Raw genomic sequence first — 18,036 nt, 5'->3', positions numbered from 1 at the left:
CTTATCGACTAATCAGCTCAAAAGTGCGACCATTTCAATCGCATTTGCGACTGAAAACTACTGCGTGCGACTATGAAAAAATATTTAGGAGCACCAGTGCGTCTGATCAGAGGTTTTTGCCACGTTGAGTAATGCATCATAGACATATCTCACAAATCCTTGCATAAACACAGTGTAGAGAAAGTTTAAATAAGAGATTGACTGTGGAGTATAGAGAGCTTCATTGATTATAATGGAACTTTGTGAGATTGAGATGAATTAAGATAAGTGACAGCTTTTAATTATTTTAGTTTGTAAATAGTTTGTAAATGAGATTGATTTGATGCAACAGTCAAATAAACAAGAAGTTAATATTAAGTAATTCACTTTCCTATTCAAAAAGATTTTTATTTTTACAAATGACATACTTTTAATAAAGTTGGAAAAATGCCATTACAAAGGTAAAAACAAAACTCTCCTGTAAATCAATTTATGGAGTAAATATCACATGTAATGGGAAGGCTAATTTTTGATTATTGATTAGAAGGTGCTCCTGAATTTTTGACTATGCTCCTAAATTTCTTTAAGTTAGGAGCACAAGTGCTCCTAAAAAGAAAAGTATAAGCGTAAAGCCCTGCTAATAGTGAAAATTACTGATAGCTGCACAAATAAGGCTAAGCAAAAATCCCCATTTCTGTTGTCACACAGTACATACCGTCGTTCTGATAAACCCAGATTGCTTCACACTGAACGTTAGGAAACTGCATTTGTTCTCTCCATCATGTCCTCAATGATATCATCCATAATATCAGTAATATTCATTGCTGAGAGAGGCAGCATGGCTCAGTAACTGTGGGTCATTAAGCAGCTTTCTCAGTTATTAAGCAGTGGAGTGGAAGAAAGTGTTAAAATAACATTAAGTTAACTAGATTTTGATCGCCATAAACGGTCCTTTTCTTTTTCCCTTTACCCTTTTGTGTTTGTCCTAATCTGCAACTGGGGCTAAAAGTCGACAAACACTGACTTCTGCAATAGCTGGAGGCTTTATTGGAGTCTTATGATGCAACCCAAACTGCAAGTGCCCTGAGATTACAGAGACTACAAAGGACTCACAGACAGAATTAGCACACGACGAGAGCTGTATCATTGCACTGTTGTGCAACACTGCTCAATGCATCTGTATCTAATTAGGAGAAATAATCAAGTGCTTTACTGTGCTTATGCTACGGCTGTGTACGATTTATATACTCAAGTACTTTAAAATTGACAACGCATCATAATAAAGAAAGTAATTTGAGATTTGCTTTCCGTTAAAACTATTATACTTACCATAAATCATACAGCACTGTGTTGAAGTCTTGTTCCCCAAGATACTGGCTCCTGTTTGAAGCCGATATGATTTTTTTGTTTTACCATCTTAAAAATAAAGGCAGTGATGCCATAGAAGAACCATTTTTGGTTCCCCAAAGAATTGTTCCTAAAAGAACCATTTTGTAGAAAAGGTTCCATGGATGTTCAAGGTTCTTCGTGGAACCATCAATGCCAATAAAGAACGTTTATTTGTAAGAGTGTACTGCAGAACACAATAGGTGATATTTAGGATAATATTCAAGTTGCTTTCCATAAAACCACAGTGACAAGTAATTGTCCAGCTCCAAAAAGGACAAAAGTAGTCGTGTGTTTTGTGAAGCTCCCAGCTTTGACTTGTACCAAAGTCCTTTTAAGACAAGTCATGTCACTCGGCGGCCATCTTTGAAACGCCTCTCAGGCATACAAGTGCAGCTCCTACCTGTTTGAATGGGGAAACATCAAATTCTCCAAAACTGTTCGCCAAACTTACGATTAAATTTCATATTTGAAATCTCCAAAGAAGTCCAACAAGAACTGCCTCATAAATATAGTTCCTTGTGCTTTAATGGCGTTAAAAAACGCTTATTTTTCCGGCTAGATGAGCCAGTGCGCATGCTCAGTACTGAACGCACGTCTTCGAGCGCCGACTGTTTCTATAGCAACCGGGACTTCTAACTGCAGCTGCAGTGACCACTGACTTTACTAATCAACGATTGGCTCTTTCACTAAGAAGGCGGAGCTTCGCGGCCATGATGACCGTTTCATTTTTCCCCATTCAAAACTACACGAGTAACATGTCTTTGGTATTCTATAGTCTTTGCTTGTACATAATCGTTCCTGTTGGTATGTAAGTGCTATGACAAGTCTCAGATTAGCTTAATGCAGTACACGTAGCAAGGTTTAAGTATATACTAAACAAAAAGAAAATGGACAGATTCGAAAAAGAATAGAGCAAGCTTTTTTTTGTTAATTGTATAATAAATTAAAAGAAAAAAATAGATATAAAGAGAAGATATAAAAAGAATAGAGAAGGCTTTTTTTTTAGAGAAGGCTTTTTTTAGGAATAGAAATTGAATAGAGAGTGCAAAAGTAAGAGGGTCAAATAAAGATGGAAGATATGTGTTTTTAGCTGATTCTTGAAGAGTTTATATCACCAAGAGGGAACATTTTTTTTATATACTTTATTATGTCTTTTAAATAAAAAGGAGAACATATTCAATACATTTTTAAAAAAAATTAATTTTTCTTTAAAGACATACATTTTCTTTTTAAAGTTATTCCTCATTTTTTCCTCTCAATTTCTCATCCATTTTTTCCCTTTGTGGTAATACCCACCACCCACATAATCACAAAATTATTAAAAAAACAAAAAAAAACAAAATCAAACCTCATTTACATACATAGACATCATAAAAAAATACAATAAAAATCACATATTCATATCAAATTCCTTGTGATCCTCAATTCCATATAATTTCAATAATGTATATATATATATATATATATATATTTTTTTTTTTTTTTCTCTTTTCTTTTCTTTTTTAGCACCAACTAATAATAGTATTTAATCCCAGAAGAGAGGGAACATTTAAGGTAAAAGTCTCTGAAAGTGGTTTTGTGCCTCTTTGGGATGGCACAATAATGCGCAAGTCACTTGCAGAATGTAAGCTTCTAGAGGGCACACAAGTCTGAAGTAATGAATTTAGGTAAAGGGGTGCAGAGCCTGTGGTGGTTTTGTAATCAAACATTAATGCATTTAATTTTTCTGACACGTTTGAGTTTAATCCATGTATGACGATGTAAAACAGCATGTTGCGTCCACCCACTCGCTCACAAGTGTACCACATACACACATCTACACCTCAGTCCCCAAACACACACGCAGTGTCACACATACACACATGCAAGAATCGTGGACATTGTTACTGTTGCCAAGGCAGCACCAGAGATAGTCGACTGCGTCCAAACAAAGACGACTGCCTTGTTTCTATGGAGACGGAAGATTGCTCTTTACTCACCCCCTGCTGTCTGGATGGGAGGTTATGTGTGGAAGAGGTTAAAGGCAGTTTGTAAACGATAACTTAACAAAACATCTACTGTACGCAATCAAAACTATGTGTGCAATACCAGTAAATGTGTTACACAATGATTCAGAAACTGTCTTAGGGTGTTTAATGGCTGTTGTGCTTGAAATGAAAGGAGGAAGTGGTGGAATAATTGATCAGTAATACTGTAAACTGTTCCAAGTCTGATGGAGGAAACAGATTGTGTGTCTGTTTATGAGTGAGGTCATATTTAACAATACTAATACTAAACATGTCTTTTAACATATGTGACCCTGGACCAGTCTTAAGTCGCTGGGGTTTGTAGCAATAGCCAAAAATACATTGTATGGGTCAAAATTATTGATTTTTCTTTTATGTCAGAAATCATTAGGAAATTAAGTAAAGATCATGTTCCATGAAGATTTTTTGTAAAATATCTACTGTAAACCTATCAAAATGTAATTTTTGCTTAGTAATATGTATTGTTAAGAACTTAATTTGGAGAACTTTAAAGGTGATTTTCTCAGTATTTTGAGTTTTTGCACCCTTAGATTTCAGATTTTCAAATAGATGTATCTCGGCAAAATATTGTCCTATCCTTACAAACCATACATCAATAGAAAGCTTATTTATTGAGCTTTCATATGATGTATATATCTCAGTTTTGTCAAATTTAACCTTATGACTGGTTTTGTGGTCCAGGGTCACATATGTGACCTTGCATGATGTTTGAAGGAATCAGAGAATTGGATTACGATTAGGGTTCGGTGTTGAGAACCAGTTGCAAATGTTCAAGATTTGACAAGATTGTGACCCTGGACCACAAAACCAGTCTTAAGTAGCACGGGTATATTTGTAGAAATAACCAATACATCGTGTGGGTCAAAATTATCAATTTTTCTTTTATGCCGAAAATCATTAGGATATTAAATAAAGATCATATTCCATGAAGATATTTTGTTACTGTTCTACCGTAAATGTATCAAAACTTAATTTTTGATTAGTAATATGCATTGCTAAGAACTTTTTCCTCAGTTGATTTTCTCATCATTTAGATTTTTTTTGCACCCTTAGATTCCAGATTTTCAAATAGTTGCATCTGAGCCAAATGTTGTCTTATCCTAACAAACCATACATCAATGGAAAGCTCATTTATTATTATTACAGAGATCTCAGTTAAAAATAAATGACCCTTATGACTGGTTTTGTGGTTCATCAATCCCTGTGTGCTGATTTGTGTTCATGATATTTAGCTGCAACACCGTTTTGCAAAAAAGACAAAAAAAAAATATGTCTTCATTTTTTCTATACCTCATTGAAATCAAAACTGGGAATCATTAAAATGCAGAATTGAAATCAGAATTACAAATTTTTACTCCTATTTATGGTTCTAACTACGGATTCACTTAATGTTTCAGATTCAGTGTTTTTTGAGGAAGCACCAGTTGTTAATTGAAATGAATCAGTTGTGCTAATTACTACTGAAATGTTAAAATGCAGTGTTTCAGGTATTCACAAACTGAAGTATGCAGGGGATCAGTGAAAACCTAATTAATTTATAAAAAATATTTTTATTTTAAAAATATTTAAAATTTTAATTTAAAAAAAATTCTTACGAAAAACAGATTAAATATTTCTTTAGTTTACCTGCATTTTATTTAACATTTTGTATTTTAAGGGGATTTTATTGTACTAAATTATATGAAATAGTGGAATCCATGATGACCTGTTATCAACTTCAATGTAAGGCCTGAAAGTTAAATTCAACTTAAACTGTCATAAATTTTGATGCTTTGGAGCACAGAGCTAAGTTTGTTCTCTTTCTCTTAAAGAAAAACACTTGGCAGACTACTGCTTAAGTGAAAAAAGTGAAACTTAAAAAGAAAAAAGTTTTTGTAAGTCGCTTTGGATAAAGTGTCTGAAAAATGCACAAAAATACTTTTATTATTTTATAAATTTTATATAAACTGATATCTTGAAATATACTAAAATGTTTTTAAAATGGATTTATTTCATGCCAAGTATACTATTTACATATTATGTACTTAATAATAAATACCCTGCAATTGTACTTTTAGTATACTACATTGGTAAATTTGAAGTCTCAAACTAATTTTGTACTAGATGCACTTTAATTGTGTGAAAGTAGTGCTGAAGTCCAACTAAAGATATACTTAAGTATATTTGATTGTGCTAAAGTGGAACTATTGCAAGTATACTTTAGGTACACTTTAAATATTTAGTATTTAAAGACCAATATTATTTAAAGATCATACAATCCTCATCAATAGTGACTCCAATAGTACTCCAAATAAAGTTTAATTATATTTTTTATATCAGTAGGTCTTGAGCAATATGCTAGTACATATGTTAATAGACTTGAAATATACTTAGTATGAAATAAATGCATTTAAATCGATTACTTTTTTTTACTAGGGTTGTGATTTTGTTTGGGCGCAGTACCAAACGCCTCCACTAGATGAAATTTGCTTTCCATTCATTTCCAATGCAGTCATTTTTGTCTGCAAACAGTACAAGTATGACTACTTTATCATGACCTTTTTGGATCATGTCCATGATTGTGTGTGTGTCCACGTGTTTACATAGCGAGTGCCGAAACCTGTACAAAGTTTTGTGCCATTTTGATGAAGGAAAAAACCCAAATACTAATGTTTCAATCAAAAATGTAATATTTAACATGTAAAATAAACAGGTTCTGAATCATCAATATCAAACCTGCTTTGTTGATGAGCCTTTGGGTTACCATCAGCTATTCTCTGTAATAAATTCGTGCATGATGCATTGGCATGCAATGTGGTTGTGCACGCATTTTGGTTGGCAATGACGCAGAGAGCGAATGATACAGCAAAAAAATGCAGTAAATCATGGAGCCCCCGAGGACTTAGGAAATTGCATCTGAAAGGTAGTAGAAGAGAGAGAGAGAGATCTGTAGGCACCAGCTCATCCGCCTACTGCCAGTCTGTTAAATCAAAACATCTCTGCGATGATGTGCTGCGATGCTTTCAGTCCGCCAAATTTTTTGCAAGCAATGTGTTGACTCACTCTTCACTATAACGCTCTGTAAACAACACACAGTAATTCAGGTTGCGATGTGTTTTTAAACAAGAGCAAGTGGCATCTTTCATCTTGAAATGCTGCCAGTCATCTATGAATAGATTTACTACATTGCGTCCAGCCTACACTAGGACTTGTAATACATGTGCTGGTGAAAACGAACAATGAAGATGCCATGTCCATAAATAGGCATTTGGCAAATCACCACATTGAAGCTTACTTGAACCGTTCACTCGAATGACTCACAAAGGACTTTGTGAACTACCATTCACAAAGCAACACTTTATCCCTTTATCCACATCTCTGCTGTTATTCTGTACTTAAATGGCATGTACATAAACTATAATAGGGTAATCTATTCTGATTTAATGGGCATAAGAAAAGACTAAAGTTGATACAGTGTATAAAGACAATCGCGACCCATGCAAATGAAGGAGGATTATGAGTGACCCTAATGCTGCATAAACAGCTCTGTCACTAAATAAAGCTGTAAACGTCAAGTTAGTGTGTTTCTTTGGTTTGCAAGCAATGCTTTAAGCTGACGTCATCAAAATGCATACCGCAGTACAGCAGGTTTTCCACCCTTCCTTCCTCTTCCTGAAGTACAAGAAAACAAGATAATTTCTCAAAATAACACTCAACTGCACCACAGTTTAATGCCACTGTAAACACTGTCATTTTAAACTGGAGTGAATTGGACAAATTAGAGAACGGTAATTCTAAAGATATTAAAAATTGCAATAAATAATGCTTTGACACGAGTTTCAGTCCCAGGGAATCTATGAACTGATAAAATCTATCCAAAAAATGCAATATGAGTGGCTTTGGATACAAGTTTCTGCCTAATGCATTCATGTACACTACCAGTCATTAAGTTTGGAATAATTAAGATTTAAGAACAATTTAATTTTTTTCTGCTGCAGTTATTTGATTAAAAAATACAGTAAAAGCAGTTATATTGTGAATTATTATTACCGTTTAGATTTTTTTCCCATTTTAATATTTTTTTAAATGTCATTTCTGTGAATGCAGAGCATGATCCCTCAGAAATCATTATGATATGGTGCTCAGTTATCATAAATTATTATTTGTGCTTAAATACTACAGTGGTTTTCAATGTTGAAAATGTTTTTGCTAAGTACATTTTTTGTAAAAACAGTGACGTTTGCAAGTTCAAAAGTACAGCATTTATTTGAAGTAGAAATCTTTTGTAACATCACAAATGTCTTTACTGTCACTTTTGATTATTTTAATGCATTGTTGCTGAATAGAAGCATACATTCAGTTGAATTAAATAATAGATTTCTTCCTTTTTTTGTAAGTCTTGCATACCCCCAACTCAGTTTTTCTCACTGATAATAATCAGGAATGTTTCTTGAGCAGAAAGTCAGCATATTAGAATGATTTCTGAAGGTTCATGTGACACTGAAGACACGAGTAATGATGCTAAAAATTCAGCTTTGCATCACAGGAATACATTATATTTTAAAATATGTGACCCTGGATGCAAAACCAGCCATAAGGGTCAATCTTTTGAAATTTAGATTAATAAATAAGCTTTGATGTACGGTTTTGTTAGGATAGGACTATATTTGACAGAGAATCTGAGAAATCTGGTATCTTGCAGTGCAAAAAAAAAATCTAAATACTGAGAAAATCAACTTTAAAGTTTTCCAAATGAAGTTCTTAGCAATGCATATTACTAATTAAGTTTTCATATATTTACAGTAGGAAATGTACAAAATATCTTCATGATCTTCAGTCAATATCCTAATCATTTTTGCCATAAGGAAAAATAATAATTTTGACCCATACAATGTATTTTTAACTATTGCTATAAATTCCTTGTTCTGCCATGGAACTCTAGATGGCACAGAGTTATACAACTTGGCACAAGCTGATTGGTTCACGTTGCGTACACAACCCTTAAATGGCTGGTAGCATTCACTTTGGCATTTCGCAGTGCGTTTTCGAGGTTCCTCTGAAACGCTCCACCTTCACCAGCTCCACTGACTTGACTTTTTCAATAACATTATTCCAAACTTCTGACATGTAGTGGAAAGTGAAAGTCGTGATGTATTGTCAAGTATGGTGACCCATACTCGAAATTGGTGGTCTGTATAAAACCCAAGTGCACAAACACAGCAGTGAGAAGTGAACAAACACACACACACACACACACACACACACACACACACACACACACACCCGAAGCAGTGGGCAGCCATTTCTCCAGTGCCCAGGAAGCAATTGGGGGTTCGGTGCCTTGCTCAAGGGCACCTCAGTCATTATCTGTGGTGCAGATAACGGAACTCTTTGGAATGTAAATACAAATGCGTCAAATTGTTGCCTTGGTAACGCAAGAGTAGACAGCCCCTCTTCTACTGTTATTGTCGTTTTGGACGCGATATGTATGTTTGAGTTTTTTATTTTTTCCCGGCACTGTTTTGAACTTTTCTTAATGCCCTTCTCTGCAAGACACTGCGCTATAATTTTAAAAACTTTTCGTTTCTCTTTGCACCCTCCAGCTGTTGTTGAATTTTTCTTTCTGTCCAAATATCAATATTAGAGCAAATGTTTCATCCACAGACCAAAGTGTCTCAGCCATTTATATTTATATTTACCGTATCTGCTTACTAAGCATCCGCTTAGCCATAGACAGAGCCATAGAGAAACTGGTAGCCAGGCAACAGCGTGGTGACGTCATGCACACGCATTTTACCAGCCCGGTTCAGCACGGTTGTCTAACCGTGCCGAGAATTCCGGGCCGGTTTGTAATCGTTCTGTGCCGTACCAGGCTCAGGTGGAAACACAACTGGAACTGTACCCAACCGTTCTAAGAACGGTTCAGCCCGATAGTGGAAAAGCGGCTATAGTATTGAAGGTGTTCTTTCACAATCCCCACCTTCAATTCCTGCCTGTGCGGGAATCGAACCGGCGACCTTCAGGTTACAAGCCCAACTCTCTAACTATTAGGCCAAACAGATCTTTTTATCCATAAAGAGCATCATTACTTCAACTGTGAAACTTGTTACAATTTAAAAAAAATGATTAGGTAACCTCTTCACCTTCTCTCCGTCTCTTAGGTAACGGAGCTGAACGAGGCCCTTTCCAACGAGGAGAGGAACCTGCTCTCTGTGGCCTACAAGAACGTAGTGGGCGCACGGCGTTCCTCCTGGCGCGTCATCTCCAGCATAGAGCAGAAGACCTCCGCCGATGGCAATGAGAAGAAAATCGAGATGGTCCGCGCCTACCGCGAGAAAATCGAGAAGGAGCTGGAGGCCGTGTGCCAAGACGTGCTCAACCTCCTCGACAACTTCCTGATCAAGAACTGCAGCGAGACCCAGCACGAGAGCAAAGTCTTCTACCTGAAGATGAAGGGCGACTACTACCGTTACCTGGCGGAGGTAGCCACAGGCGAAAAGAGAGCCACGGTGGTGGAGTCTTCTGAGAAATCCTACAGCGAAGCCCATGAGATCAGCAAAGAGCACATGCAGCCTACGCATCCTATCCGCCTGGGTCTGGCGCTCAATTACTCTGTCTTCTACTACGAGATCCAGAACGCACCCGAGCAGGCCTGCCATCTGGCCAAGACGGCTTTCGACGACGCGATCGCCGAACTGGACACCCTGAACGAGGACTCCTACAAAGACTCCACGCTCATCATGCAGCTCCTGCGAGACAACTTGACGCTCTGGACGAGCGATCAACAAGACGACGAGGGAGGCGAAGGCAACAACTAAGCGTCGAAGAAGAAAAGAGAAGATCTTTGAGACCCTTTTCCTCTCAGCCGTAACATAAAACACGCGTGCTCACACAACAAAGAAAAACAAAAAAAGTATAAGTTACATGAAAAATTCACAAAGGGGGCATGATGGAACTGTGTCAGCCACGTTTGCTGATTGCAAAGCAGCGCAGTTTTCTTTATTTTCCACAAAATTACAATTGAGAGAAAAATGCTAGTTATAAAGAATGGTATGAATCAAAAAAAAAAAGAAAAATTACGAAGTAGCTTAAAAGGAATAAACTAAACCTCTCTTTCTGTGACGTTTACTCAACACTTTGAGGAAAAAGCTTGTCGGTACGTCATTCGTTTCTAAATGGCTGAAGGGTTATGCTAAAACCCACTGGCATAGGGACTGTTCTTGTAGTGAAATACGAAGTGGAGCTGCTTATATTAATTTACATTGTGAGTAAAGAGTACTTTAAAGCGTCAAGGGAGGGCTTAAATGACAAAAAAAGTCAAAACTTGAATGTTATCGCCTCGCAAAAGTAGGTATTTGCAAACAGGCTGCTCTGGGCGTAAATGGTCGTGTTCTTGTCTGATATACAGTACCTTCATAGGGATTCTGAATTGCACCCACTAATGTTTGAAAGTCGTTTATGTCAAACTGGTTATCTGTGCCATTTATGATACACACCGTTAGTATGCATCTCACCTCAAACTACACAAAACTACTGTATTACAGTAATGTTGATTAGGTGTGCAAAAATAACACAGTTATGACTTCCCTGGTACATGCATTGCCTTTGCAATGCAAAGCTAAAACCGTTTTCCAATCGTTATTATTATCATTATTACGGATACCGTTTCAAAAAGGCTGACCCACACTGTATGAGAAAATTAGATTTATTTTATTGCACTGAAGAGTAGTTTTAAATATTATTGATACAAAGGCGTGAAATAAATGTGCGAAAAGAAAGTAAAACTAAAATGCCCAATGCCTCAAAAAATAAGACGACCACTCTAACGCAATGGCTAATAACTTGGTTTGATACACTCAATTAATATTACTGGTACCATAGACTGTTTTTGTTATTTATTTTGAGTTTTTGACAGTGCACTGGCATCAAATTGCTTTGGTTCAATTTTTGTTTTAATTGTCATGAAATACACTTGCCTATTATACTGTTTCTCAGTGTAGGACGATTACAGCTCCAATATTCTTGATAATACAATATTGTGCATGCTGGTGATGTATTTATATACCATAGCTCGACTTTATTAACTTTAAAAACTGTAGATGTTATGTATTCATATGAACAAGAAACAAAAAGAATTTAATCGGATTATTTTCTATTTATTACTTTCTATTGGATTGTTTCAATCTGTTATGATTTTTTTCTTATGTATGTATTTTTTTTCCTTGCTGAAGTACGCTATACCAAAACAGAGTGTGTTTACCATGAATTAATCTGTTATGGATGTTGCTGTAGTGACATGCGATTCTTGTATTTGGTTTTTAATAAACAATAAAAGGAAGCAAAAAGACAAAAAAAGAGAAAGAAAACACCACTTCTGGTGTTTTGTCATGGTAAATTATGATTACATTGTAAAACAATTAATGTTGTTCTTAAAATGACTTTCCTTTTCTGTGCTTTCTTCTGTCAGGTTCTACTGTGAGATATTTAAGATTTGCTGTAAAATCAGTGTTTGTTTTTTTCTGCTCTGAATGTGTTTCTGTAAGGGATTCACTCATGGAACATGACCTATTCTTATGATTTCTGTTTTCTTTCTTTTTCCTTGCCTACTGGTATCTTAAATGTGAGTCATGTAGCGGTTGCACAAAAGAAACATAATAATAATAATCATAATTAAAAAAATAAAACATGACTGTGCTCTTCTAACCACCATTTCAGTGCTGTCGTACATGACTGAATCTATTCCTGTTGACATCTTCAGAGAAAACATTATGTACTTATTTAATAAATACAAGTCCAATGGCACAGTGGTTAGTCTAGTAGTGAGATATAGTGAACAACACTGTTTGAGCTCCTGTTTCCCCTCCCGTTCGGTGCCATCCCGTGCCATCTCCTAGATGGCTGAAGGCTGTCTCTGCTAATGCTTTGCTTAATGCTAGCATCTGCCACACAGTTAAAGCCAACAGCTCTGCTTTAGTTTAAAGTTCATTCGGGTGAAACTGGTTTTCTTTAAAGGTATAGTTCACCCAAAAATTAAAATTCTGTCAGGATTACTCACCAAACCTGTACGAATTTCTTTCTTCTTCTGAACACAAAGGAAGATATTTCGAAGAATGTAGGGAACTGTATAGTTTCTGGTCCCCACTGACTTCCATAGTATTTGTTTCCAATGTTACCCACATTTATTCAAAATATATCTCAAAAGTAGGGCTGCAACTAACGATTATTTTGATAATCGATTAGTTGGTCGATTATTTTTTCGATTAATCGAGTAGTTGGCTTAAAAATTCTATGAAAACACAGTGCTTAACAATTTACAACAATTCACCTGTCGTAATAAAGAAAAAAGATTTTTGAAGAAAAACACACTAACAAGCATAAAATAGTGTTTCTGCTATTTATTCTGGCGTGGCGGTGTTTAGTGTCCACACAGTAAGGGTTAAGCTGGCCGCAAAGCCCCAGCTAAAGTAATTACCAGTAAGGAGATATTCAAATTATTTATTAATAAACTAGTTTTTTCTGAGTCAGTGTCGCAAAGATGAAGTTGACGATCCTAACTCGCCATCTGCTCACTGGATGTGCTTTTAAAGCCTAAATGCATTTTTATGGATTAAGCCTATAGCTAATAAAATAGTTTTGTTTTCAATTTGAATTATTTCCTTTTATAGTAGTGAAGTAATAATTTAAAGTACATTTATTACTCTTACATTTATGAGCAAAAATGAAAAAAACTTGAGAAGGCTAAATTAATCTGTCTGCCGCTGGCCGCTTGGTCGTTACTTTAAAAAACAAAAACTTGAATTTCACAAACAAAACGTATTCCAAATATATTTCTAAATTAATTTTATAAACTAAAGAAAGGAAAATAAATGTAATTACTTTGCTATTAAAAACAGCAGCTGTGCAATGGGGAAGAGAAAGAGAACTCGGGCCAGTAATTCTGATGAGCTGTCGAGGTTGTTGGGAATCTTTGCAACCAATGTTTGTTTAATAGCCTTTTTAACACTTATTTAGGCTACTTTCTTATTTAAATGTATTATTTCATTGATTTATTTTAGCGTTTTGTAGGCTGCTTGTTCACCGACGGAATTGCTAAAATAAACAAGCACGTTTGTTAATAATGTTTGAGCCTCATTTATTTATATTTATTACACGGCTCTTTGGAATGCTTGATTCTGATTGGTCAGTTGAGACATTTGCAGGTTCGTTCTTTTCAAATAATCACGCTCCAAAGTAATAACGCATAGCCGGTACTACTTGTATGTTTAAAAGCCCTCCGTGCCAACAAAGATTACCGTTTGGCGCCATCTTGTGACAAACACTGGACAACCACAATTAACAATGGAAAATTTCGACATTAATCTATTTAAATTGTCTTACTAACGTACATAGTTTGAAGGTTAGTCACGTGGTACTATATCGTTTCGCGGAAGGATAAAAATGTTAATTTAAAACAAATATGCCAATAAAAGGTTTCAAATTCATATTCATGTCCAGTTTTTTTCCTTATGTGGCAAGTAGCCGTGTAATAAGCGGGATAATGTACAGGCAGCCGATAGTTATCGCAGTTATCACACTGTCGGGGCTTATTTCTGCGATAACTACCGGCTGCCTGTACATTATCCCTTACATAAAACACCGCAAAAAAATCTGCCACTGTCACAGCCCTACAGTTCCTCCATAAATACGTGCACTACGTGTTTTGTATTTAAATCTAAATGTAACATTCAACGACAGATGTTTCAGCACAATGAATGTTCTTGTGCTGAGTATTAATTGTCTCCCTGTCTGTGTTCTGTGTTCCAGTCTGACGCTCATTCAGTAAAGATTTAAACTTAACACAGACTGTCAGGACGGACTTTTATGCACAAATGGAAATGCTTGTGTGAATGTGTGACATTTACAGACAATGATATGACCGTAAACTGAAAGTTTTCATGCTGACGATGCAAACGGATCTTAAAGCGCCTTAGGGCAAGCCATTATGCTTTAAGCTTCAAGTTTAAAATAAGGAATTCTCATGTTTTTGGCAGCTTGAATCATGTAACTGTCCTGCAGCATCTCAGTCTGTTTCCTCCACTATTTTTAGATGCATTTTGTCTATAGAAATGCGACATTCAGTGCTGTAATTTGACATGATCCTCTGAAGTTGCAGTGCACTGTGGGCGGACCCGATTCATCGATAATGAGAATCGTCGTCAACGAATTTCATTATCCATAATAATCGATTTTATCGATTAGTTGTTGCAGCCCTACTCAAAAAGTTAACAGAATTTTAATTTTTGATTGAACTATCCTTTTAACTTCATCTTTTTTCAAAGATATTTGAGAAGATGGGTATATACTGTATAGAGAGGGAGATAATCACATTTTAATGTTATTGGGGTTGCAAAGTGGTGGAAAATGTATGGAAACCTAACAGTGTTTTTTGAAAACTTACAGAAAATTTTGGAAATTTTTTGTAGACTTTTGGAAAGTTTCTTCCATTTGCAAGCATAAATGTTAATAATCATTGAGCATGCAAACGGAAGCTATGACTCTAAGGAAGCATATACACAATGCCGTTCCAACTAAAAACATCACATTATTAATGCACTTTAGCCCTTCAATTACATAACAATGGCGTTTTGGGGGCCTGAAAATACAAACTATTGAAAACGGATTTCAAAGTGCACACTTTTGGAAACAATACCATTAGAATCTAGCACATGCATGTTTCCTGTTAGTCTATAGGCATGTGCTAGTTATTCGTTTCCGAGGATGAACAGGGATCGTTTTTACAACAAAACTTTTCCATTTTGTAGTATATTGTAACTGCAACAAACACGTTTGTACTGATGGGGCGTAGCTACCTTATCAAAATGCATTAATATGGAAGGTACACCAGTTTGAATATGCTAATGATACACTAATTAAATGCTTTCTTTTTTAAACTCTGACATTTACTCAATGCATTTGCAAGAATATCACTGAATGGCAATTTCTTACACATAACTTGCTTGATATGGCAACAAACGGTTTGTGACCCTTTACCACAACTAGATATTTTATACATTTCCTACCATAAATATACCAAAACCTAATTTTCTATTAGTAAATATGCATTGCTAATAACTTAATATGGACAACTTTAAAGGCAATTTTCTCAGTGTTTTGATTTTTTTGCACCCTCAGATTTCAGATTTTCAAATAGTTGTATCTCGACCAAGTATCGTCCTATCCTAACAAAGCATACATGAATGGAAAGCGCATACATGTATAAATCTAACTTTCAAAAAATTGACCCTTTTGACTGGGTTTGTGGTCCAGGGTCACAAATACTATTGAAATGGCACCCAGGATAGCCGTACACAAGTATGCACCTCCAACTCTAGTCAAGTAAGCAATCTGCCTGAGTAAGATGGAGTCAGTAGGACAGACGTAAGCATGCTGCACTGAATCCTATACAGCACAAGCAAATATTGATTCAGTGAGGGGTTGATGAGTTTGTGTGAACATTATACCATCAGGCAAAGACAGCGAATGGGAAATCAATGTTTACGAACAAAAGACGCAAGGCCAGCGAGTCTGGCAAAGCCCGCAAGTAGCATGAGGATGCTTTATCTCTTTTTTCTAAACCCCCATTACTAATCAGAATATGATCAGGAAAAGCAAGCTTTATGCATAGACCTTGCACTAACAAAGCTATCCCTTGCACACTTTAAGATAATTAGGGATGGAAAAAATGAAATAATGTCAGCTAATGATGAACTACTACCGTCCCTGCTGAAAACAGACTTAATTTTATTGCAATTACTTTTGATTTTGTGGGATTCGCCCATATACATAACAATTTGGTCTAAATTCCTAATTTTTAAACATCTTATACCAAAACAACTATCGTTTTTGTATGTTACAAAAATTCAAATAATCTCAGAAGTACTAGGATAAAAGTAGTTTGGGTCTATATATAGAGTGTTTTCACCATACGTCATCAATCTGGAAGTTAGCCATTGCGGTGGCACTGAACGTAAACAATGCCATTCAACCGACTGGAACTTGTGCATGGGCTTGGCGAAAAAACAAAGAAATAAAAGCAATTCACTATGTCGGGATAAGAAACAAAAGAAAGAATTGTCGTGTCATCAGTCCGCAACAAAGGAGGCAGAGAGTACAGATATTTACCACCTATTATAGAGCTCAACAATATGGACTATTCTTTGCATTCATGTTCTAAAATGTCATTTGTGTGGAAATATTGCATTATTATTATTATATTTAGTCTTTAAAAGGCCGTTGACAGAGGCCAGAAACACTGAAGACGGACATAATACTGTAGAAAATACTGTAGCAGGCAGATCAATCTCACTGTCATTAGCTGCATTTCCGTTACCCTTTAAATTGCGTAAATTGAAATTGCGAATTAAAAATACGCCTAATGAAAACGCGTCAATTGCGCAAAAACTCCCATATATTGCAAAAACGTTTTTACACTTGCATGAGGTGGTTTTTCAGGCAATTCAAAAAAGGAATCTTTCGTAAAACAGCAATGGAAACGTTTTTTTTCCCCGCATTTACAGGTCACATTCGATTAAATAAAGCCAAAATCCCACAAAAATCCACTGCCATGACTTATCGCGAGAGGAAAAAAATTAAGTTTCAGTCGCATAACATCAGTTAATGGAACGCCTTAATTTCGCAATACTTTTTAATCGACATTTATAAAATAAAATAAAATCTGTAATGGAAACACAGCTACTGATGCACAAAATATTGGAAGGAACTCATAAATAATGAACTGGGGGTAGGAGTTTGTATGAATGTATCTCTGTGGGGAACTGTCTGTTTTCAGAAAAGTTTACATGGCGTTTTCTTTTCATGTAGTATCTGTATAATGCATTATAAAACAGTGTTAATAAGTGCAATGCAGCTTTGTGTAAAGTAACGAATGAAACACTATCGCTGCTTAGCATTGAGCCCTGTATTAATTTAGTTTGTCAAAATATACGTCTTTTCTGCTTACCAAGTCCTCTAGATATTTTAGCTGCTTTCTCATATTATTTCCGTGGTTTAGACATAATAAATTAGTAGAAAACGTCTTCGGTAGTACATTAACCGTGCAATCCATGCTGCTATTTACATTTGAGTATGGCCACAATGGCGCGCATCGGGGTAATAACCAAAACATGAAGTAGGTGCAAACCCGATCAAAATAGCATGCATTACCTTTTAATATATAGGCTACAACTGATTTATTCAGAAAGGACAAGCGAGTCATGAAATCATTAATTCAGATCATTCTTTAAAAACAATTTGTTCTAATGAACAGTTATTCCCAGCAAATTCAGCTGCTCACCCTGTCTCACCCTTATATTTTGTAATATTTATTTTAGTTTAACTTTTGTCCTGACGAATTTTAAAAGAGTCCATACCTAGGACAAAACGACGCGTACTTACCGTTTCAATCACGTTCGTCTCACTACCGAAGGCAAACGCTCGTTAAACGCCAATGAATTCCACCTGACCTACTCCTCGAGCGTAACTTGATGGACCAATCAAAATGGCGCAGCGGCGAACGCGCCATCTAATTGGATCATAGTTGCCATGCGGTTGCCGTGTTTTTGAATGTAGTCAGTAGTATGTTTTCGGAATTTACAGTATATTTATAGCATAATGATTTGTGTTT

General features: G+C 35.8%; 2 protein-coding genes across 2 annotated transcripts in view; one reads left to right on the top strand and one right to left on the bottom strand.

Moving 5' to 3' along the window:
- The window catches only part of LOC141334919 (scavenger receptor cysteine-rich domain-containing group B protein), a 25,744-nt gene extending 17,243 nt beyond the window's left edge, over nt 1-8,501 (bottom strand). The window contains exons 1-2 of the mRNA XM_073840145.1: nt 8,445-8,501; nt 6,993-7,046 (exon numbers count right to left, since the gene is read on the bottom strand). Coding sequence (XP_073696246.1) covers nt 6,993-7,046; nt 8,445-8,501 — 111 coding nt within the window. The remainder of the gene's footprint in view (nt 1-6,992; nt 7,047-8,444) is intronic.
- A 22-nt stretch (nt 8,502-8,523) lies between these two features.
- Nucleotides 8,524-10,218, top strand: LOC141334918 (14-3-3 protein gamma-B-like). Its single transcript, XM_073840144.1, has 2 exons — nt 8,524-8,535; nt 9,536-10,218. The coding sequence occupies exons 1-2, from the start codon at nt 8,524-8,526 to the stop codon at nt 10,190-10,192; spliced, it is 669 nt and encodes a 222-aa protein (XP_073696245.1). The 3' UTR covers nt 10,193-10,218.
- Nucleotides 10,219-18,036: the final 7,818 nt, after the last annotated feature.

Source organism: Garra rufa, chromosome 5 (genome assembly GCF_049309525.1).
Source record: "Garra rufa chromosome 5, GarRuf1.0, whole genome shotgun sequence".
NCBI classification, from domain to species: domain Eukaryota; kingdom Metazoa; phylum Chordata; class Actinopteri; order Cypriniformes; family Cyprinidae; genus Garra; species Garra rufa.
The sequence above is the reverse complement of the archived record's forward strand: the minus strand, read 5'-3'. Positions and strand labels throughout refer to the sequence as shown.